Source organism: Opisthocomus hoazin, chromosome 7, assembly GCF_030867145.1.
Source record: "Opisthocomus hoazin isolate bOpiHoa1 chromosome 7, bOpiHoa1.hap1, whole genome shotgun sequence".
Lineage (NCBI taxonomy): Eukaryota > Metazoa > Chordata > Aves > Opisthocomiformes > Opisthocomidae > Opisthocomus > Opisthocomus hoazin.
In genome coordinates, this window is record NC_134420.1 from 18,082,476 (window position 1) to 18,105,512 (window position 23,037).

At 43.3% G+C, this 23,037-nt stretch overlaps 1 protein-coding gene across 4 annotated transcripts in view; it reads right to left on the bottom strand.

Annotated features, from left to right (window-relative positions):
* MOB2 (MOB kinase activator 2) overlaps positions 1 to 23,037 on the bottom strand; it is a 114,723-nt gene that overhangs the window by 21,430 nt on the left and 70,256 nt on the right. The window contains exon 1 of one of the 4 annotated variants that reach the window (XM_075427585.1): positions 11,930 to 12,063. The exons of 2 other annotated variants lie outside the window; for them this stretch is intronic. In XM_075427585.1, the coding sequence (XP_075283700.1) occupies positions 11,930 to 12,039 (110 nt within the window). In that variant the 5' untranslated portion in view covers positions 12,040 to 12,063. Of the gene's footprint in view, positions 1 to 10,783; positions 10,978 to 11,929; positions 12,064 to 23,037 lie in introns of those variants that run through there. One more of the 4 variants, XM_075427584.1, reaches the window with a different exon arrangement.

Genomic DNA, 23,037 nt, shown 5'->3' on the forward strand with positions numbered 1-23,037 from the left:
CACAAATCCTTCCACATCATTCTCCACTGCTAAATATACTCCCATACTGCAGCTAGACAGTATGAACAGGATTCATTTCACCTAGCTACGGGCATCTGCATATGTAAATGTTTATATCTGAATTGGCTCTCTAAGGACCTTTTAAAGTCAGCCGAGATAAATGGGTTTTTTCTCCATACTGGAAAACATTTCAGTCCATGGCAGAGATCTATAGTATATCTTAAAGTTCTTTAATTAAAAAATACAGGCAAAGAAGAAACGTGGCTCTCAACTGAGAGTAGACAATGGCAGAGATACCGAGCCTGGTGCTGTTACAGATGCTGCGTGCTGCAGTGGGGAGGTCTCCCACACTACAGAGCCATGAGAACAAGTGATCTGCACAAAGATTTGAAAGCAACTAAGCTTTGGGGTGGCTCTTGACACCTTTTTCGTATCGGGGAAGGCAAATACAGGCCTGTCAGGTTTATTATCATAATACTCAGAGTAGTGTTTTTTCAACACAATTTGAAATTTTGGAGGCCAGAAAAACTACTTGCAAAGAACAAGGGAAGACTGAAAAAAACATAACTGGCAAAAAGTCCATATCTCTCTTTCAAGGTTTTTAGACTCTTCAGATTGAAAGAAAATGTAAAGGTGCTGTGTAAAAACACAGAAACTTCTTAAATAACATATGTATTCCATATATGTTTTCAGACATGTCTATTAAATTCAGCAGTGACTTATTTATTATCCTGTAATCTTCTGTTGGAACACATTAAATAGAGTTATTTTGACTTCTGCATCATGATTAAATTAAAGTTCTGGCAGGAACTGCTCCTCCTGGTTATTCTGATGCAGCCCTGTTATCTTTCTAGAAGAGCACGTGCTGTGTACTTTGGTCCACCTTTGTGGGGAGGGAGTTCACCACCAGAGCACATAAACCCTGAAGACACTGTTATGTTTCAAGCCTCATGAAGCCTGTAAAGCTGGCAGATTGCAAAGCCATCGTTTTGTTTCTAAACTGAGAAATTGATTTGGAAGCCTCATGGCCTCGTAAATGTGGGATTTCACAACACAGTTTGCACAGAGTTGCTTTTCAGGACAGAACTGTGCTTTAATTGCTGGGAATTATTTCGTCATGGCAACCTGGCTCCAGCAGTCAAACTTCTTGCTATATAGCCCAAGATACACAGACAGTCTACTCTGCTCAGAGACTACCAAGGTGCAGACAGGTTTGTCTTTGTAAGAAGTGTTTTAGTTTCCTCACTGCCTTTTTCCTTTTTGCCTTGCAAGCTCTCTTTTTACAATGAAAAACATTTATCTAACAATACTAACTAGTTATAAGTACTACTATAGCCTAAAGAAAGCCTGCAACAAAGAAAATCTATTAGACATGCAGGTCAAGCTCAACACCTTACTGGCATACTATATTTTGGAGGACAGGTACATGCAATGTCTAATGTACTTGTAATCCTAATTTTACAATTCTCAACTTCTACGAGTCTACAAAAATGTTTCAAATTATATTTTATAATTATACTATGCAGTGTGAAAGAAGGCAATGTGGTCTGCATGACAGTCCCCAAACAGTTAATGAGAATACTCACTCCAAGAGTCTGTGCTCTCAACAGATAAATATTTTTCAACATGGTGCAACATGTCAGCTTGCAGCTGAGCTCAGTCATAGTTGCTGTCTCTCTCCTCAGCTCCCTACAGGCAAGGAACAGTAAAGGACTGTCTTTTTTTACTTCTGGCAGGACTGGTCAAATTACAACTGTTTAGGCACAAAAAGTCTCTTGCATTGGAAGGATAAGTTATTTTTGTTGGGAAGAGAGTGAAAACAAATTAATCACCTGTCTTGCTACTACAGTTCCACCTTTCAAATTGTCATCTATACGTAATCACACAGTAGGCAGGGCTTCATCCTTCACATAAACACAGTCTGGTTTACATCTAAAAAGTGTGGTTTAATAGGACAGAAAAGTGCTAAGGCACACCAAAACTGAGAGTGTCCATAGAAACACAGGTAACAACATCACTACTTCAAACATCTTAGCTTTTTTGTAGAAGCTTCAGTAAACAACATAAACTGAATTAGAGATCTAGCATGGGAAAAAACCTGCAAGTTGTTTTCACTATTCATAAGCAATTCTGCGTGCCCACACCTGTAAACTCACTTTTAAAGCATCTGTACTAGCACACACGTGCATCTCGTTGCAGTGAGACACACAGCTGTGAGGAATTCAATTACCTACCCAGTCATTAGTTATTGAACAGGTTGGGCAAAGAAATACCAATGTGAAGAAGCAGCCCCACCTGAAATTTTCATGCACTGCATCAGGCTCCACAAACTCTTCTCTTACACTTTAAATTAACTACAGAATTTTAATTAGGAAGGATATTTATTTGCTAGCACTGACCATGGGTCAAGGTCAGTTCTCTCTCAACGGCAGCTGTAAAGATCAAAAATTGATCTTTTTTTTCTTAATATTTTGCCTTTAATTTAAAGCAAAGTTAGTTAAGGGAAGTCCCACCTCTCCTGGCATGCCTTAGCTCAGATCCTGTGACGAGACACAGTGCCTTTTAGTCTTAGTATGAGCTATCCTGTTAAACAAAAAACCTGAAACCCATAGTCAGAAGGCACAAACTTTATCTCCTCACAGGGTAAGAAAGAGTTGAAGGCAAAAGGAATCAACGCATTATCTTAATTAGGTAACTTTCATTAACAAATTATATGTACAAAACATTCACTAATCTAACCATGTAGTTAATTTTTAAACTTTGTGACAGAACAATGCAATGTTCTTTGCTCAGTTTTGTCAGCAACAGCACACAGCTGTTTCAATACTTCCTAGGAAACAGCACATTAAAGTTTCTGCTTTCTGTACAACAGAGGAAGAAAAACCTATTTAAAATACAAACTTTGTGGAATCACGGGTCAAAGTAAAGAATATTTGAATGACTGACGGAAAAAATAGTAGGGTGGATAATAGTTTAATTACTGGTACAGTTAGATCAGCCACTGTTAATTAGCTCATGAGACAGCAGTGATTCCCAACCCTGATTTATTACTTTTCAGGATGCACCAAGGGAGACCAAAAATCTTAAGCAGAAGCACCTTTACAGAGACATACAGGTCCATTAGCAATCAGCAAAACCACAAAACATAGATACATTCAAACTTGCTGTGTTACCTCCAAGGGCTTGCTGAAATACAAACGTATTCTTTTAATTAAATGCTGAAAGCACAGCCAAGAAATTGGTTAATGAAGACCAGTAATTTTAAAAAATAAATATTAAAATTAGATGCACAGTTGTGATCTGAATTTTTTTCATTCCTTTGGCTGCATGTGCAAATGACAAGCAGTATCTCTAACTGTTCACGTGGATTTGCAGTTAATCATCAGTTCACATAAGCAGAGACCAACATCTACAATTTCTCCTCAAAAGACAATGTGAAGTCATGCTTTTACACCTCAAACCAAGGGAAGGTTGTGACCAGCCAACTCTCTCCAAACGCAGCCTGGATCGCTCGCCTGAGAAGCCCTGTTCCAATTCCCAGCAGCAACCGACAGTTCGTGCGAGTTTTGCAGAGACATAACCATACGACTCGTAGTTTCACTGCTTAGGAACAAATGATGGTCCCTAACCAGTGAAGTCTCTCTCAAGAGAGTAGTTTACTATCATTTTTGGATGATCCAGTTACTTCTCAATGTTTAGGTCTCTACTTCAAAAATCAGAAGGAATCCTTCTCAGAAAGCTTGTAGCTGAAATCACCAACAGATTAGCTAGCTGAACTACCCAGTAAGATGTGTGGGTTTAAAAAAAAAAAAAACAAAAAACAAAAAAACAACCCACAACAAAAAGAAATCCACAACCAAAAACTTTTTGATGTATTTGAATAATGTACCTAGACTTGAAAAAAGCTTTGTAGCCTGAAAAACATCAGGAAAAAAATATTTCTGTTGAGACAGAATACAATTTCCCCTCTGTCCCATATGGATGGTGGTCTCAAGACCCCAGCTTTATCTTTTCCCTGCACAGATTTGTTTTGAAGAAATAAGGCAGTCACATCAAAATCGAGGACTTTGTATAACGGAGAATCAGCAAAACCTACTTTATCACAATTTCCTTTCCCCTGTGAAATGCATCCTGCTGATTCTCAGCACTTATCTCTGTATGGCTTTGGTGTTCCGAATCTGGGATCTGTGGTCATGCTGGACTGAAGAGCAGATCTGGGTAAGTGTCTGGAGTGCAAGTGGAGCTGACAAGGGCACCTAATTTCATCTCTCCTCTGTGTGAATTTTCATAGCTCACCATGGAGAAGCCCAAGTCTTCCGTCTTCATTAACTCCATGGAATTTGTATGGTGTGCCAGGATTATTTTTTTCAGGTATTGAGCTAAGAGTTTTAATATTCTGTCACTACCAGCCTTTCTGAGAACAGCTGTGCTCACTGCTGATTCCTCTTTTTTCAAAAATAAAAGGAATTACACAGACATCCACAATGTTCCTTTCACCTGGGGAGCATCTGCTACCACCAGTACCTGCTGAGCAAAAGCACTTCTAAACTTATTTCAGTACCAGACAGAAATGAACTTGGAAAATTAACAGAGCAGCATTTTCTGACAAGCTCAAACAACCTATCTCCAGTGTTAATGGACTCCGTTAACTCCCAGAACTGTTTTTTTCTTCACAAAGCTGGAAGAAAGGGTTAATCTATACACCCAATGCCCTTCTCTTTCCAGAGACTAGGTGCTGGCTGCTCTTGTAAGAAACATCTTCTCTAACAGCAATTTGCTGAAGTCTTCATTGTTGAGCCCCCACAGAATCAGGGATTAAGAAAAAGGATTAGAAAATCCCCCTCAACAAAAAAGCACTTAAACTCAGTTTTGGTGTAGTCACAGAGAAAGCTGTATGATAGGGGAATGGATACATTTTGTCTTAGCCAATTTAGAGACAGGGCATCAACCGGTGGGAGATGGCATTCCTAACACTACATCTCTTCAGCAAAGATCATCAAGAATAGAAAAAGAAAAGCTCTTCCACGTAGCATTTTTTTTCCTCCTACAAACCTACTTGGTAAAGACTTTGGGATGTACAGATGGTCTGAAATACCAGAGAACAGCAGATAGAAATTAAGTGTGAAATAGATTACTTTCTCCATGAAGAGGAGCACCAGAAAAATGGCTATTACAACACGGCAAGAAAGGAGACAAAGCAGAAGTTGTAGTCAGCTCCCAGAGGGATGAATGTCACACGCTCATACTTTGCTTGTAACTGAAATCACCTTGCAGGCAGAAACAAGCAGCTAAAATCTGAGGCAAATCTATAATCAAACAGAGACACACCAAGGAAACAAGATAAAAAAAGGGTGAATACTTTCAGAAGTTTGAGATTACAATCAAATCTATTTTTCTTAGAGTGTCCAGGAGGGATCTTCAGAAAAAAGCAGCATACTTTTGCCCCTAAACCAGAGGAAAATGCTGTTAAACCGCAGGCAGGTGCCCTTCGTGGACTAGCTCTGCAGACACTTTAGAGGGGTATTTCAACACACATTAGAATTTTAGCTGTCCTCCCACTCTGGCTATCGCTTCACAGGATGTAGAACACATAACCAAAATACAGCTCCATGTTGTAAATACCTCTGCAGAAAGCCACCAACTTCTCCATTAAAGTTAATACATTGTACATGGTTCCCCAACTTCCATAAACGCCCCAGGGTCATGACGTTCCCGCAGCGAATGCCAGTGAATGAACAGACGACCATCCCAAAGAAATGGAGGAGTGCGTGCTCGCTGCACCGGTAGTGAGCCACAGCATCTCTCCAGAGCACAGCGTCAAGTCCTGAGCTCCAGAAGGAGACCAGGTTGGTTGATGGCTTTGACAGAGGTATCCGACAGCTCACAGTGGGGCTGAACATCAAGCAGAGCACCACGCACTACAAGTTTTGCAGCCACAACCAGAACGGACTCTGCTACCTGTGTACGCTGGGGAATACCTGCCTGCACAAGCGGGGAAAGCCACCCCTCAGGCGGCATGTCCTAGCCCGATGAGCCCACCAGGCTGGCAATGCCACTCAGGCCCACCTCCAGTGCAACCTGCTCTCTCCTCGGGACAGGACACTCGTGCCAACGAACGATCTCCACAAGCACGTCTGTACTTTAACACGCACAGAAGAGCTACCACAAAGCCCCTCCTGCCGGGTCACACCTTGCCAAAGCACAAGATGTCACTGCCCCACAGTGTCACTGGTCCCTTCCGAGTAGCTGGGTGAGTCCCGACAGGCTGTCGCTGAACAGGGAATCAGCTCCAGTTACAGAAAGATTCAGCAAGACAAGTAGTGATGTCAGTTGCCCTGAACCGTAAACATTTTGAACTATTTTGGTACAATGGAAAGTTGTGGGAGAGAGAAAGAAAAAGAACAGGATAAAAATAACTGACATGGTTCTGAACAGCATTTTGCCTATAGACCCCTTCCCTGCACGCTGCCCTCCCTCCCTTTTCTTCTGCCTGGCCCCAGACTTCTAAATTAATCAGATTTGCTAATGTTAAACAAGGCCCTTCATAATTACTTTATAATACTGGAGACTACATTCTTGAAAAGAACCTGTAAAAATTCCACTCTGTTAGCAATGCCAATGGCATATCTACTGAACAAGAGTGGGGCTGCTTCTTTTATTTTTTGGTTGGGATCCAAATCAATCTCTGCACATTGCTATAAAAATGGAGGCTCTTAGGAGAAAGAGAAGTTTCAAGTTATCTATTCCCACGCTCATCCTGGACTATGTATACACAGAAACCACACTGTATTTTATCAGCAGTCATTACACAATGACGTCACAACTCTGTAGCCCACATCATTTCTCTTTCCTGACACCATATCACCCATCATTAGTCAACTGTCCCAGAGGGACTAGGTTTCACCGGCGACTAAGAAGGAAACGCACTGCCTACAAAGCTGCACAAGGAGCAGTCTCTGAGAATCGCCTGCGCGGGACCCGAAGTGCCACGGCACAGCCAACGCACTGCAGTTCTGAGCCGCACTCCGGCGTCTCCGTCAGGATTCAAGCACTGGCATAGGTGGTGAACGCTGCGTCCTGAAGCCATCGGCACGCGGCTCTGAAGAACACTTACAGCCAGCTCAGTTACCCACTGGCACTAAAGAGAGGAGATCTCATGGACCTGAGCCTTCCTTCCACTTGTGCTACTCGAGGCCAGTAAAAAGCGCACTTCTGCGAAGAAGCTAACAGTAATCAGCTGCTTCACAAAGAACTTGAACAGTTAACGAAATAATGTTAAAAAGCAGAATAAAATTACAAGTTTTTACATAGTTCTTTTTTCTGTTTTCCCTTCCACCTTTCTCCAGAACCACCAACTTGTAGAAAACAAAACAACAACAAAACACCCAGAACAACTGCATCCATTCTGGGTTTTTTTCCTCCCTAGCCACGGGCTAAATAATTACACAATTCATTACAGGAGAGGAGAAAAATAAGATTAACATATTTCAAAAACATCTGAAGTGAAACGAAAGCCCTAATTAAACACTGTGCTAAGAAATACATATAACTTCATCGCAGCTATTCCATGATTAATTTAAAGGGGAGATGACACTTTTCTAATGGTATTCTAATTTTTTTAAATCCTTGCAAGTGTGTAGTCTTGGTCCCTTCCCTGAAGTGTTAAACACAGTTTACTAACCCTTATGATGAAAGATACATGCATCTCCAGAGTTCTTCGTAGTCGAATCACTAATCATTTAAAAGAGTAATAAACCTAAGAGTAGCTTTCATAAAAAATTAATTAGAAAGGCTGAGAGCACATCTGTTGCTTTTGTTACAATTTTCCCCCCTTCTGGTTCAGTTGTCTTTCCCCACACTCTTTAAAAGTCTTCTCAGGTTCTCACGTCTGCTGCTTCTTGTTGTGAGTCCTTGTTGCTTCCTCACACTTCCCTCCTTGTTTCCTCCCTGTACTGATTTTTCCTTTGGCAGCTGCTATTACTAGTGTGTGACACAGGCACTATTTGGCACCCAGCAGCTAGGAGGACTTGGACCTACTAACTAACAAAAACAACTTGCATATTAAAAGCATCAAGAGAGTGAGTTACTTGTAAGTACATACAACTCACATAAATAACGTACAACAAATCTGCTGTGGAAGAAAATCATACTGATTAAGTATCATACTGGAACAACTAAGCTTTATAATTCACAACGTGGAGAAAGACAAAAATGGAGGGCAATTTAGAGAGAAGACAGGCACTCTATCCCCTATCCATTGTGAATATCTGCAAGTCCTTGGCAGCCTGTGGAGGGCTGAGAGGGAACGGTGATGATGATGGTTCCCAGCTATGCCTCAGAAACAAGGCTAAAATGCAGTAGGCTGTTCATAACACCAGGCTACGCACAAGCAAGATATCCTTTGATCCTATCACCAAGCCATGTGTAGGCTTGATCAACAGAAGAAAAATTACTTCATCCAAAGTTTAGGATTAATTCATCTTCTCTATGACTACAGAAAACTCAATCAGCAGTGTTTCAGCAGGCCGGGCTTAGAAGTGGTATTTGATACCCTTTCAAAGCCTACGCTTACTCTGAAACAGAAGGTAAACCATTGCAGTAATGTGGAATTCAACTCATTTAAGTTCATATGACTACAGCATAGGTGCTAATGAGTGAGCTGGTCACTCTGTGTCGAGCTGGCATTGCTCTGCATTCAACCACATCTCTAAGCTCCCTGTTCTTCTCTACCAACGACAAAGTGGACAAAGATCAGCTGTGGATGCCTATGTTCAAAGAATTCCCATCACAGCTGTCACCAGCAAGCCACCATTTTTGGCCTAAACAAGGTCACATGTGGTTCCTTCTTTCACCGTCACTGGGCTCACACTTTCTTCAACACTAATACCCGATTTCTGCAATAAGGAAACTTCGACTGGGCTCAGTATTTACCTAGGTTCCTAGCCAGTACCAGTGATGCTGTCTGAGCTCTTTCTAGAAGAGGATGAGGATATGTTTTACTGAACAAAAAATGAAAAGCAAGGTGAAGCAACACACATAAGGTCAGATAAGGCATGTGAAGTATATTCAAGAAGAGAAATAAGAGAACCAGTCTGGCATCTAAATGAAGTTTTCGTGACTTCACATTTCTCTCTAACTGGGTGCAAAAGGAGATAACGCAGAATAAAGAGACACATTAAAAAAAAAAAGCCTCTACTACAAAATAGTAATTACTCCCATCTAGTAAAGCTTAGTAAAATAAAGTTATGGTTTTAGTTCCCAAAAGCCCAAAATTCTTCAAGTATGATGGCAACTTTTTCCTGTTTCACAACAGTTTTATAATACATGTAGAAAATAAACCTCAGGAAAAAAGCAAATAAGACTATGCACAATTTCTGCACATGCTCCAGTTGGAGGAGAAAGGATGAGGTTGTTACATTTTTTCCAAAAGCGTGCACTGAACAAGACATAAAAATACATGTTTCACTACTAAGTCACAGGAAGTTACCTATACTTTTAAAATAAGCTGCCATAGATGCTGAACAAAAGGTTTGGCAATTCTTCCCTACAGAGGCACCCATCTATTTACATCTGGGAGTGCTGCCAATAGAACAGCTACCAAAAACTTCAAAATGTTCACAGCACGAATAGCAAGCTGCTGGCCAAAGGATTTTATGATATGACCAGCTGTGCAACACCATATTGAATTATAGACACCAGCACCACCACCACCCAAAAAAAAAGAAAAAAGCAAAGAAGAGATGTTAAACTTGTTAAAAAGCTGAAAAAGAAACCTGAATTCCTTAAACTAATGTTTTCTACAGGAATGTATTTTTAACAGGAAAAAAAACAAACACCCAAACCCCAGAAGTACTGCCATATAGCACTTCTTTAAGAGCAACTCTAAGCAGTTGTTCTCACCCAGAGCGCTTTAAGCCCCGTGAACTTCTCTAGCTTAAGTCGCAGCCAGAGCTCAGCTGCTTTGTGATCAGAATGCTCTGCTTTAATAAATGGCTCCCCTAAACTCACCTGGGGAGAACAGAGACATGAGTCAGAGGAAAAGAGGGATAATGTTTCTGTTGACAAACACTTAATAATTGACAGCCAATGGTAGGAAACAGGCACAAACGAAAGCTCGCCAAATAAAGTTACACGGGAGAACAAGGCGCCTTTTTGGTGCAGCACTCCTATTCTTCACAGATCCCAGGAAAGTATCTGAACACGGCTCACCAAAATAAAAAGCTGCAGTTGTTGAACAGCAAGATTGCTAATCCTAATACTTGCGGGGACGTTTTTCCCTGCAAACCAGCACGGGTCAGAACTCCTCCAGACCACATTACCGCACGTCCTTTGCCAAAGAGTCTGGTTTTGGTCTCAGCAGTCAAACATGTCTCAGTGTTCACACCAGCCCTTCTGACCTACATGAGCAAGTTTTTCCCCTCACCTTATGACATTTCTGTTGAAACCATACCAAAGCGTACACAGCACCCCGGTCAGGCTCCTTCTTCAGGAAAGCCAAGACCTTCACTGTCTGCTTACGCCCTGGAAATTCGGCTCTCAGCGAGCGCAAACAAAGCTCGACAGCCGAGCTGCGGGCAGACAGCTGTTCTCCTCCACGCAGCCGCTGCCGTTCCAGCTTCCACCCCCCGGCCGGCCCCACCGGACCCGGGGGAGCCGAGAGCAGCCTCCCCGCTCCAGCGGGGCCCCCTCCCAGCTTCGGCCCGCGCGGGACCGCGCACACGCCCCCGGGAAACCCCGCTCCCGCAGCCGCCCTGCCCGCCGCCACCGGCCGGCCCGTCCTTACCGCAGCACTTTGCCCACCGCCTGCAGGACCATTTTGCAGCTCAGTCCGGGTTTGGGACTCTGGGCGAGGACGGGCCGTTCACCGGGGAGGCTGCAGTGATCCCCAACCATGGTACGGCGCGGGGAGCGCGGCGCGGCCGGGCCAAGCGGAGCGCAGCGGGGCAGACGCCGGGGCGCCGGCGGGCTCGGCTCGGGCTCCCGCCGCCCTCGCTCCCCGGCCAGCGGCCGCCCGCCCCCGCCGAGCGCCCGGCCCGGCCCCCGCCCGGCGCCGCCAATGGGCGACGGCGCTGCTCCTCCGCCCGCCCCGCCCCGCCAGCGGCCCCTTCAGGCCAGGGCACCGGGACCGGGGCCGGGCGGCGGGCAGGGCGTTACGACACCTTCCAGAGGCCGCTGCGAGCAGCCGCGGGGCTGCAGCGGGCCGGCCAGTGGGGAGCCCCGGCAGCCGAGCCGAGCACCACCGCCAGCAGCGGAACCCTCCGCCACCCGGCCCGGCAGCCCCGAGTCAGCGCGACGCAGCGATGTGCCGGGACCGGGATGGCTGCCGGTGCTGGCGGCTGCGGTGCAGGCCCCACGCTGGGCTCCTGGTGAGAACGGAAACGCTGAGGCCTCTCGCCAGCAAGGCTTGGCTTTGCTGCCGGGACTGCGTGGCAAACATCGGCACGGGCTCGGCCAAGAGCAGAGCTAGACAGGTTCTGCCAGAAACAGTTCTACATGGTGAACTTCAGCCCAGCACTGACATCAAGACCTTTATCAGAGAGGTTTAAACAGAGGAAGGGTGAAGAACAGAACCACAAACAGCAAGAGCCACCTTGCTGTCATGACCAGAGTTAAGAGCAGGCACTTGGGTAATGGTCCTCAGAGGATGAGGGATTAAGCAGCGTCCCCAAACACAAGGTCTGTTGTGACACCCCAGCAGTCCTACTCGGAGAAACCGCTTTGCCGTGAGTCTCCCTAACAGACCTTAGAAAGGTGCTGTACCTCCAGCTCCTTAGCCCCGCTCCAGAACCACCACTCCTCCACACACACCTTTTGGACAGGCAGTCGTGCACACAGCTTGCTGGTGTAGCATTTGGAGCACATCATAACCAAAAATGCGATGGGTGTGGTGTAACAACCTAGAACACAAAGCCCTGAGGACATCACTTACCCTGACACACTAAAACCCAACCCGTGAGATCTTGGAGAAAACAGCGGTTTTGCCATTTTAGATACACTTGCAACTCCAGCTGCAGTCGGAAGGGACAGTTCCCCAGACATCCCCAGGTATCGCCAAGCACTCCAGTTCATTTGCTAACGAACATCTTCCCCTGCAAACAGAAGGCCAACAGACGTAATGAATTAAGCCCAGCACAAACCATGCCAGCACTGCCATCACCAGCCGGGCATCACTTTGGCAAAGTAGGTGGGAACGTGGCTGCTGTTTGCAGAAACCCAAGAACCGCAGCCACACGGTGCAACTCGGAGGAATAACGTGCTACTCTGCCCCAAAGCACCGACCCGGGCAGCGGTGTCTGTCAGTTACGCGCTGTCTTTAGTCTCACGTCCAAGTTAGGCCTCCGCACCCTTGTGAAGCATGAGGGATTTTTATTCCCACTCTCCAGGCAATCCACTTCAGAGTTTTAATGACTTCACTGACAGCACACAGGAAGCCTGCAGCTGAACACAGCTGGGCTTTCCACTCTGCAGCCCAGCGCTCTGTACAGAACATTATCCGACCCCTGACAAACCTGATGCGCCCTCAATCTTTTCCCCAGGTAACAGAGACTTGTCACAGTAACACCAAAAAGCAACGGTCCTGGCCAATGGAGGAAGGACACCTGCCGACGGGGCAGCTGCTCTCGTTTCGTTCGCCAGTGAAATCTGCACAGAGAGAATGTTGTTTGTTAAAAAAACACCCTAAAAAAACCAAGCCTGTGTTACAAAGCAGCTTAAGTTTTAATAAAAGTCTGTCTATCCAAAGTAAATTAAAGAAAAATCCAGGGGTCAAACCAAAATAAATACAGTTCTGTGGTGGTACAGCTGCATTAGGAAAGCTGGCCTCTCCTTGACCGATGGCTAAACATTCGCTCTTCAGAGATGGAGCTTCAGTCACCTCACACAGGTTAGGAACCCATGCTCTGCTGTTAAAACTGATAGATCAACTTAAAATTTTTAAGCCTGATCTCTTTTTTTTTTTACTTTGACCCAGATAAATGACTCACTTCTCTACTCTGTTAGCTTATGCAAACCGGTGCTTCCCTTTGCTCAACCACCCGTCTCCGCAGCGCCCTTTCCAGCCTCCCCTCCACCTATCGGTTCTCCTCCATTCAAGCAATATCCCCTTTTTGGATCAATGGCACGCTACAGTTTACCCGTAGTACTGGATTTTATGCAAGGTGTGGGAAAACACAGCATCTCAAAGTCAATTTTAAATGCTCCAAAGTAATAAAAATGAAACAAGGTTATTAGAGGAAACACAACTTAAGCACACACACTTTGTTTAAATGGTATCAAAATAAGTAATTTAAAACACACGTGCAGTGCGGATTCTCACACTTTAACAAGATGCAGAGCACATGTGCACACACACAAATGGGTTTACTTGGAAGCTGCTGCATCCAGAAAGAGCAGTACTCAACCTCTACATACGCTGCGTATTCTGAAGGATGCACATCTGCACCTCCTCAAGGGCGCGTCTTACGGCCTGTTCACAGCCACCGGCAGCCTCTTTCCACTCGCTTCCTCAACATCCTCTGCAGGTAACAACTGTTGGAGCCACCTCGGCACAAGTGTACCTCAGCAGTGGCAACCTGCTCCCAGCGTATCCCCTACCCACCAGCCAGGCCTGGAAGATCACCCAGTTGTGTACTGAAACCATCACAAAAATGTTAACAGAAGTATCTGTGAAGGGACCTACCAATGGCTGTACGACTTGTATTGGTCCTACAGACACCTCAGCAAAGCAGCAACATCACCAGTGGCACAGAGCAAGGGACAAAACAGCATGCTGGGAAGAGGGGAGCGCTATTTCCCACCACTTACACGTGACGGTACATGCTTATAGCACACTGATGGAAAGTTTTCGACACTGATCCCAATGACCAAGCCAAGGAATGGTATTCATAAATTCTGTGAATAACACTTTGTATTTATAACGATGATATAAGCAGCAGTTATACAGTTACATAATTTATTTGCCCCTTTTAGGGTTCCATAAAAATTAAGTGTAAAGCAGCCACCACAGGGATGTACACTAGTACCCAGAGGTTTGGCAAAAAAAGCAAGTTGTATCAACCCAGACAAGCAAACAAGGGGGGGGGGGGGGGGGGATCATAACCATTATTTTGATTAATGTACGATTCAGCATTTATATGTATAGAAGCAAGGCCTTGTAACATCAGATTGTAAAGTTCTGTTTTAAACTAAACTGATATTTATTGTATGTCCCTGCCTGACATACAATGTTTCCATTTTGCTAGCTAATTAGCCCTTTTGTTTAACTTTAGCGTGCCCTGCTACCAACTACTCAAGTACCCTTTCCAGTTACCTCACAGTGCATCCCCAGGTCTCTGGAACCACTTAAAATCAGCAATTAAAACATTTTATCCTTTAGCTTGCCTCTAAACACTATTTAAACTGAGATTACATTTGCTCTCCATTTTGTCATCCTCACACAGCAGCAGAAGTGGCACGAGCAGCTCTGCTCCATATGGACAGTAAAGGCACAGATTTTGGACAGAAGACAGGTCAAGGTCGAATTTGTCTCAGTCTCAAAGAGTGGTTTGGAGCTGGTCATAGTGAAGGGGGAAATAAAAGATTTCAAGGATATACTTTCAGCTCCACTCTTGAGATAACAGCAGGAGAAATTGGTCTTCCTAACTACACAGTGACCACACAAGCCTCACTGTTTTAAAAATAATTTCTGTTTCTAGAAGTTATTATTCTGAATCCCGGGCAAGTTCCAAGATTACCGCATTCTGCTTAAAGTTTCCCCTGCTTTCAACTGAAAAGGTTCTTTACTTTCTGTACTAAGGTGTTGTATACCATTATATAGCACCCTATTTCAGTGACGGAGGAAGCAGTCTATACAGTACCTTTCCTACACAGTTCATTCCAAAATAATAAAACATCGCAATAACACAGCCTCAGGAGGCAGAGAGTTTTTCCTCTTTCTAGTTTGCAAAACAATATGCTTGGCACTACCATATAAAGGAACAACAAACTGGAAAATATTTGCAAATAAACAGCTCAAATCTATCACCCTCATAAAACTGTCTTCCACATAGACAAAGCTTGCTGGGCAAAAGCTTGGCAATAGCTCTAGGTGACACTGAAGCTCCAGTGACAGGCAGCAGCTATCTCGGATATTATAAAATCCCTCTTTTTTCTTTCAGCGAGGTATGAGGAGAGAAGAAAACAAACACGTAAAAATGTGCCAGTGAAGCTAATGAATGAGGAAGAAGTCTTACTAAGCAGAGTACCTGCTGATAGGTTGCATGGGGTACTCACAGACTGAGTGCTTAATTTATACCACTGCAGCCACTGTTAGTTTCTTCCTAGAGATAACACAAGTGAGAATTTCATCTCACATTTTACCATTCCTTTTTCTTGCCCTAATTTTAAAGTTTAACTAGGCTGCACTCCAGGGAAGCATTAGTGCAGATGTGTTTCATACAGTAAAGCTAAAATGAAAGACTCCTGTTCTTTTCCTGCCCTCCCCCAAAGACGCTGGACCTCAAGCTTCATATAAAGAGGTAAAACTTCTAAAACTTGGCTCAGAAGTTATCCCCAGGGATTGTTTAACATATTTGGAGCAACTTGCTACATATATACAGAACGCTCCCTGTAAGTTTTAGAACACAACTACTGTTTTCACAGATTGAGGTAAATATGGCATTGAAAACAAAACCCTAATTGCAAATTGGCACAGAACTCTAGACTAAGGAGTCAAAGGTGTAATCAGCACAGGAAAGGAGGGTATCTGTGTCAGCACTGTTATTGGTCAGGACTATCTCTGCTTGTGTGGGAAAGGCACAGAAGAAAAAAGGGGAGATGCTGGGAGTGAACTTGCAGAGTTTTCTCAGACAGATGAAGAGCCACTAACGAAACACAAGTTTTCCCTCCTTAGTGTGAAGAATGGCTTCATTTCAGTACAGCAAATGATTTTATCTGGCAACATCACGTTTAGATGACAGCAAGAGGGAAAAACAATTCATGAAACAAGCATGAAATCTATTCCAGGAGATTCTTCTCCAGGCATGCATTACGAAATAAAACACACACAGCTTACATTACACAAAATTGAACAGGGGAAGCTATTCATTGTAATTCCTGGCACTTACAGAATAATTCCTTAGCTACTACTTCTGAAAAGCAGGACCACAAAATCCAGAAGCCACAAAATTAACTTGGTTCACACCCAGACCAGTGCACGTTTGCATTCCACATACAACTCAAAACACACAATGCTGCATCCCAGCTAATTTGATTTCTTTATATCTCGCAGGACCAGCACAGATCAGAGCGACAGGAGGCCAATAACAACTTCTGCCATGCAAAACGATGCCATAAAGTACCCAACTTAAACCATGAAATAGTTCAAAATTATAAAACAGATGAAAAAATTTCCAGCAGTCATTCAGCCTTGCCAAGCTGTGCAAACACTGCTTGCACTGCGGCAGCTCAGCCCAGAGGAGGGGCCACTTCACAGCTCTAAACCTGTTTGGCTGTTGGGTCAGCGTGCACGTAAAGGCGTGCGACACACGGTTGGCAACAAAAAGACACTAACAAGTTTGTCACAGGGACTCACCTCTGCTGAAGTTACACAGCTGCATTTCAAAATGTGATGGAAGTAAAACCATGAAGATCTCACCTTCGAGGAATCCTCAAACCTAACATTCTGCTGATTGAGCATTTCGAGCCACTTGAAAACATTAACAGTTCTCTTTCAGCACGTTAAATGAGAGATTTGTAAGTTTACTGAAAAAATGCTTGAAATTTTCTAGGACAATTCTTGACACTTGGTTATAGTCAAGATGTTACACGCAAGAACCCATAGCATTCTCACAGCAGCGCTGGCTTGGGTCTTTGCTGCGCTTGCCAGCCTTGCCTGCCCGAGAGCTCGGTTGTGTGTGGGACATACACTTCTGTAGGCACAGCCACACAAACCATGCAGCAAAGGTAACCTGCCTGTAATTTTCCTAAAACTTGTTGCAGAAATATAGGCAGTTTTCATGCTTTGATTTTCTGATAACGAAAATGGCTTAAGTGCATTCACGTACCCATTTGATTTGAATCTCACCCGTTGATGGTATTATACTTCAAGCATCTTACAAAACCCAACACATCCTTTTCCTAAACTACTTGCTTTCAGGACTTTGTCCATATCAATATGTACTGAGACAAGGATCAATGGGTGATAATGTCATATTATCATACTTCTACTTAGCTGCTGAGAAATACAAGTACCATGAACACAGCAAAGACATCTTTTTCAAATGCTTGATGAAAATTGCTTCATGACTCGGAAAAGGCCCTGAAGCTGCAGTGTTACTGCAAGGACGTACAGGCAGGTGAGTGCTAGAGGGAAGACAAATGCTGCGCGTTAACAGAAGAGGGGAAGGATGACTCCACGCTTCTCAAAAGTCCATCTCTGCCACTACTTCCTCTGAGGTACAAGTGAAATTGAGCCCCTCTCTAAAGCAAGATAAATATAAATCAAATTTTATATAGCAAATTTTATCTAAATTCAGCGATACACACAACCTGAAGTATTTAGCATTTTTCTAGGCTTCTTATAGGGAAGGTGAAAGCGAATATTAGGATATGTATTCATCCTGCATCCTGAGCTACTTCCGCACTTTGAAGGTACATTATATGCATGAAGCACGCGTGCTCCAATGCACAGTATGTGAGCCTTTCTCTTTTGACATTCTGCTCTAAAAATTATTTGAAACTAGGGAAAATACATTGTGTTCCACTACGCAAATAGCAACTTCCCTGTATAATTATAGTACACTTTACTGAGAATTGCATCATGACTAGGATACTACCAGGAGGACAAACATTTAACCACTATCCTTAGTTTTTTACAAATTTTTTCCCATGTTACATAAACACATACACACCCACATATGGGCTGCGTCAATCTTTTCATTGTTTTTACTTTACTAAAGGAACAGTTATTTTTCATTTCAGTAGCTATATTTTTGTTAGTGTTATGAAACAGGTATTAACTTTTCTCCTTCAGCTTTCTTCACTATTATTCTTCCCTTGTCTTTACTGCAGTTGCCTTAACTTTCTGTAAGACCAGACCGTAAAGCAAGAACAAAAAAATTAGCACGCTGATTCCAAAATGTCCTCAAAACTTCAGTAAAAGAATTCACTTCTAAATGCATATTCAATAGAAAAGGGGATTGCCGACTAGCTTCTCCTGATGTTTTCATGAAATGGTAAGTGCACATCTGATAAAAGAAGAAACAGGATGTATTTCTAGTTCACACGAGAAGCACCGGGAACAAAATGTAGCAGATCATTGAAAATATAATCTAAACTTTACAAAAATCTTCCATAGGTTGGCCAGAAATATGAACCATGCACAATTCTTCTGAACAGATGCAGCTTTATATCATTTTACTTGTACATATATCTCTGTCAAAGAGTCAGCCAGCTCAGGGTAACCACACCTGAGCAATAGTCACATTAGAAGACACAGAACAGCTAAGAAATTAACCACTCAAAAGCTTAGAATACCTTGGTATATCGATCTGCACTCCATATCCAAGCTTCTGATTATTCTTCAGAATTCAATTTTTCATTTCTTTGGCTGAAGGGTGGTAAAATACAGAATATAGATTCTGCTCCTGCTCCCAGTTGCTCTCCTACATGCTCAGTGCTCAATCTAAAAGAACGTATGAATGTTGCTAAGCATCCAGTTCCAGTCTTCCCAATCCAACCAGGCTGTTAGATACGCATATAAAACTGATCGGCTTCAAAAGAATCTGTGTGTGTGTTCAAGTGCTATATTAAACTGGAAATTAAAAGGTTGGATCTTAACCTCTTCAAGAATCACGATCAATATGATGCAGCTTCCTCAAAGGGCCAGGGAGGAGAGGAGATGAGGGCATGGTATTTTAGCTCTATTAGGAAGAAGAAAATCTTTATTTTCTTCCCAATACATGCTCTACATTCATACAATGAACACATGGCCAACCACATGCAAATTTTGAAAGGAATCCTTGTATCATAAAAAAGTACAATTATTGCTTTCAACAAGACAAAATTCAAAACACGTTGCTATTGCTGTTTCTGAAAATAGTAAAATATTTTATTATACAAACTAGGCTTTGCTTTATTTGCATATGCAAGTGTTCATGCATATTTGGAACCTAACTGCAGCTATACTGCTAGCACTACTGCTTGTACACCTGTTGACTACTGATTCCTGTATGAACTATCTTTCTGCTTGCCTTCCCCTATGACCAAATTGATAACTAGGTAAAAATCCACCTAACTGAAGTCAACAACCATGTCCACCACAATTTGGGCATGAGCCAAAACACAGAATAGACACAGAAATAATACCACTGAGAAGTGAGGCCCTGCTATCAGTCGGCTGAGCAGCGGCAGACGCCCATCACCCCAGGCCTCTCAGCAGCACATCAAGTCCCTCTGGCCTGCCCAAGGGAGGAGGGAAGGTCTAGGGCGGGGGGAGCACCAAACAAAGACTGTTCACTTCCTACACCAAAAGAAAAGGGACCAGAAACACGCTTTACTGCCTGAGGATTCAAGCAAGTCCTTCAGGAAACAAGCCTCCTCAGATAAAACTTTACCTTTCAAACAGCCAGTTGGAGAAGGAATTAATCATTATGGATTCTGCTGTTGGCAACATGCAGGTAATGTACAGCTCCTCTGTCTTTCGCCTCATATAACTATTGCTTTGTCTTCACCAGTAAAGGTTTGTTGGGGGACAGTAGTTCTAAATACAAGACAGAATATGCAGTATTTATCACAGCTTAAAATTTACATGGAGACAAGACCTGCCAGGTAGGTACAATCCGCACTGCACGCCCTTTCCTGGGGTTGACTTCCTCCATTTTAACCTTATAAATAAACTGTGTCCCCACTACAGTTTTCATAGCTTACATATTGTAGTTATTTCACAATGAAAACGTGTGGTTTTTTGATCAGAGAAGAAATTTTGCCTACACAAACACAGCATGTGAGCAAAGAGCAGCTGCTACCATAGACACAGTACTTCCTATGAAACCCGTGTTTTGCACACGCGTTTTAGAAGTCACTCCTCACTCATGCGTCCAAGCTGGCTAAGTAAAACAAGCTAGACTGGTAAAAAACACATTTTGCCTATAACTACACTTGACTTTCTTCCAGTGCAGGTGTACTGTCAGAAACCTTCTTCATACCCAACCAACAACGCCCAAAGGCATTTGGAGCAGAGACAAAAGGCACACGGGCAACGCCCAGCTCTTCCACCGGGTGACTCACACATTTCCTCCAGCAGCACGCCAGCCTCGCACACCAGTCCCTGCCCGACGCTTCCCCGAAAAGCCTGATTTACTGGGATTGCACAAATGAAAGACACTGCACGTGCAGGGGACACGGCAGCCACCCACCTCCTGCGCGGAAGCCAGCAGAAGACAGCAGCCAAAGCAGGGCGGCTGCCCGTGCCCAGAGCTCCTTTCCAGGGGCCCTCAGGGAAGCAGGGGCAATTAGGGGCAGGCCACAGAACGAGCTACCGGACCCGAGATGCACGGGTACGCCATACGCCAGCACACCGCAGTGACCAGAGCGGTAGGCTCTGGGTCAGAACCAGACTTCAGTTCTTGTCTGCCTTCCATCTAGTTACCCCTGTAGTGACCCCAAAGCTTGATTAGCCTCAAGCACACCTTCTAGAAAGGCATCTGGGTTTAACTTGTATATCTGACAAGAAAGAAAAATCAGTTATTTTGCTCACTAATTTGTTTCAATGGCTGATGATGCCCACTGTTAAAATGCACATCCTTTGCATATTTGAAACCTCCTAGCTTTAACATCCATTTATGTTTCCAGTTACAATTGTTATCCTTTCTCTGTTTGATTATAGCTTTCTTCTTCCCTCCTTTTCTTAAACTTCATTAGCTAGATATTATATTCACCTCTTGACCTTCTGAGAAACTAAAAAAAAAAATCTCTTTATGAGAAATCTTTTTTCCCAGCCTTTAAATGCGGCAGGCCTTTTCTAATTTCGCAGGGATCCAAGTGCCTTACTCAAGACAATGTAAGCACAACTGATAAAAAATCTGGACCTGTTCTTAAAATCTTAATAGGCATGAACAAGCACACAGAACTTTATCTGGATCTTCATTCCCCAACAAATTAAAGGACCATTTTTCATTTAATAATGCTGCAAGTTTAAAACATTTACGTTTCTAACATTTAGAAATTCAGAGAATATTTGCATCCTAAGACAACAGAAAGAATCCTAGTGCTCATTATTTCAGCAAGCAAAGAAAATCTATAAAATCCATTTATGCACATTCTCCAGAAAGAAGGGCTATGAATATAATATAGCCCTTCTTTTATAAATATTTAATCAGCTTAGTAACAATTAGGATCATTTCATCCCACACAGGTTGTACTACCTTTGATTAAAAACATCAAGAAGGAAAAAAACAAAAAGCTTATTTTTCTTGTAATCCATTTTCTTTGCTTTCTCACTCACAACCATGGCAGGGGGGGAAGCCACAGCACAATCATTCAAAATTAAGTTGTAAGAAACAAATGGAGAGCACATGGCAAAAACGTTCTGTTCACTTCCACATAACATTAGCTCCTTATCACTGTGTTGCTTCCACTGTAATCCCTGAACACCCTTGAGCAAAGAGAGGTATTGATTCAAGTCAAATTATCTGACCCAAGAGACTGTGTAGAAAGGAGCAGGGAAGATGATACAGCCTAAAACCTGAATGAGTGTCTCACAATCTGCTCATATGACCATTACTGGGGAAAGCCGCTCAGCTCCACTTTACTGCCTGCTGTCTCCAATGCCTTTCTCATTCTTCCCTCTCAGACCCAGAAAGAGCAAATGCCGCCTTCATCCTTTGCAAATAACATATTCAGAGAGTAGCAATGAAAGACCCCAAAACAAGTTGTGCCCCCCAACTCTTTCAATACTGTCCTTTGCCTTGCTTTAATAATGCCACTCTTAACGTACAAAACTCAGAAGACACCCGTCCATACCTGAACTCGTGGAAAAACCTTACCGACCCCCGCCCCCTCCATAAACACACTCCATATACTTCAAGGATTCTTGGGTTGCCTGACGGATGAAAAACTCAAGGTTTAACAGATTGCCATTAGGCAAGTCAGAACTTGCAGGTATTCCACAGCTTCAACACCTTACACCTCTAGTCAAAGTGAAAGCTGCAGTTTACCCTCTTTGGGGCTTAGTTTACTGCCTCATTTCTAATTCCAGATAATCAACTTCCAACAAAACTTCAAAGCCCATGCTCTCTCACCATGCAACAAAGGCAGGCAGATTGTCCTCCTGTACTGTACACATCTGCTTTTGTACCACAACTTCTCCTAGCAGATTGTTGCTTGAGAAAAACAGACTGGCAATGAGAAACATATCAGCAGCTTGGCATTCGTTCAACTTGTGTAACCTTTCACAAACGGCCCTGCATTTCCATGAAGGCAACAAACACCTGCTCTGTGCAAATACAAACATTAGATAATCCAAAGCTGCAATGTTGTTCAAAGATTGCCTGAACGCATACAGAGAAACCAAACTAGACTGACATTCAGATACTCTAAAACTTCTAAAGTGAAATTTTTTAATTTCTAAAAGCCCATTTACAGTAAACTAATATTTAAATAGTACTTATGCAGTCAACAAATAAAGGTCATCAGTCCCTCTCTTAACAGTGTTCTTCAGTAGTCTACCAGCACAAAATGCTGCTAGGATCTTCTGAAACCCTCCAAGGGCATCTTTTGGTGACACAGCTAAGCCACTCTATCAGCTAGCTTCTTCAGAGGGGATTATTCCCATTCATTCCTCCCTGCCCAAAAAAACAACTGGAAATGGTGCATTTTCATAGCACTTGTTTTCTACTAGTGTAACCCTGTGATGCAGCTCACCTTGGAGCAATTTCAGAGCCACTAGATATCCAAGAGAAACAGCAGAAACCCAGCTAGAAGAAAATCCAGCTCTGCTGTTGGATTGCATGCTTATGCTAATAGCTTCACATATGTGCTTGCAAAAAACAATGCCCAATG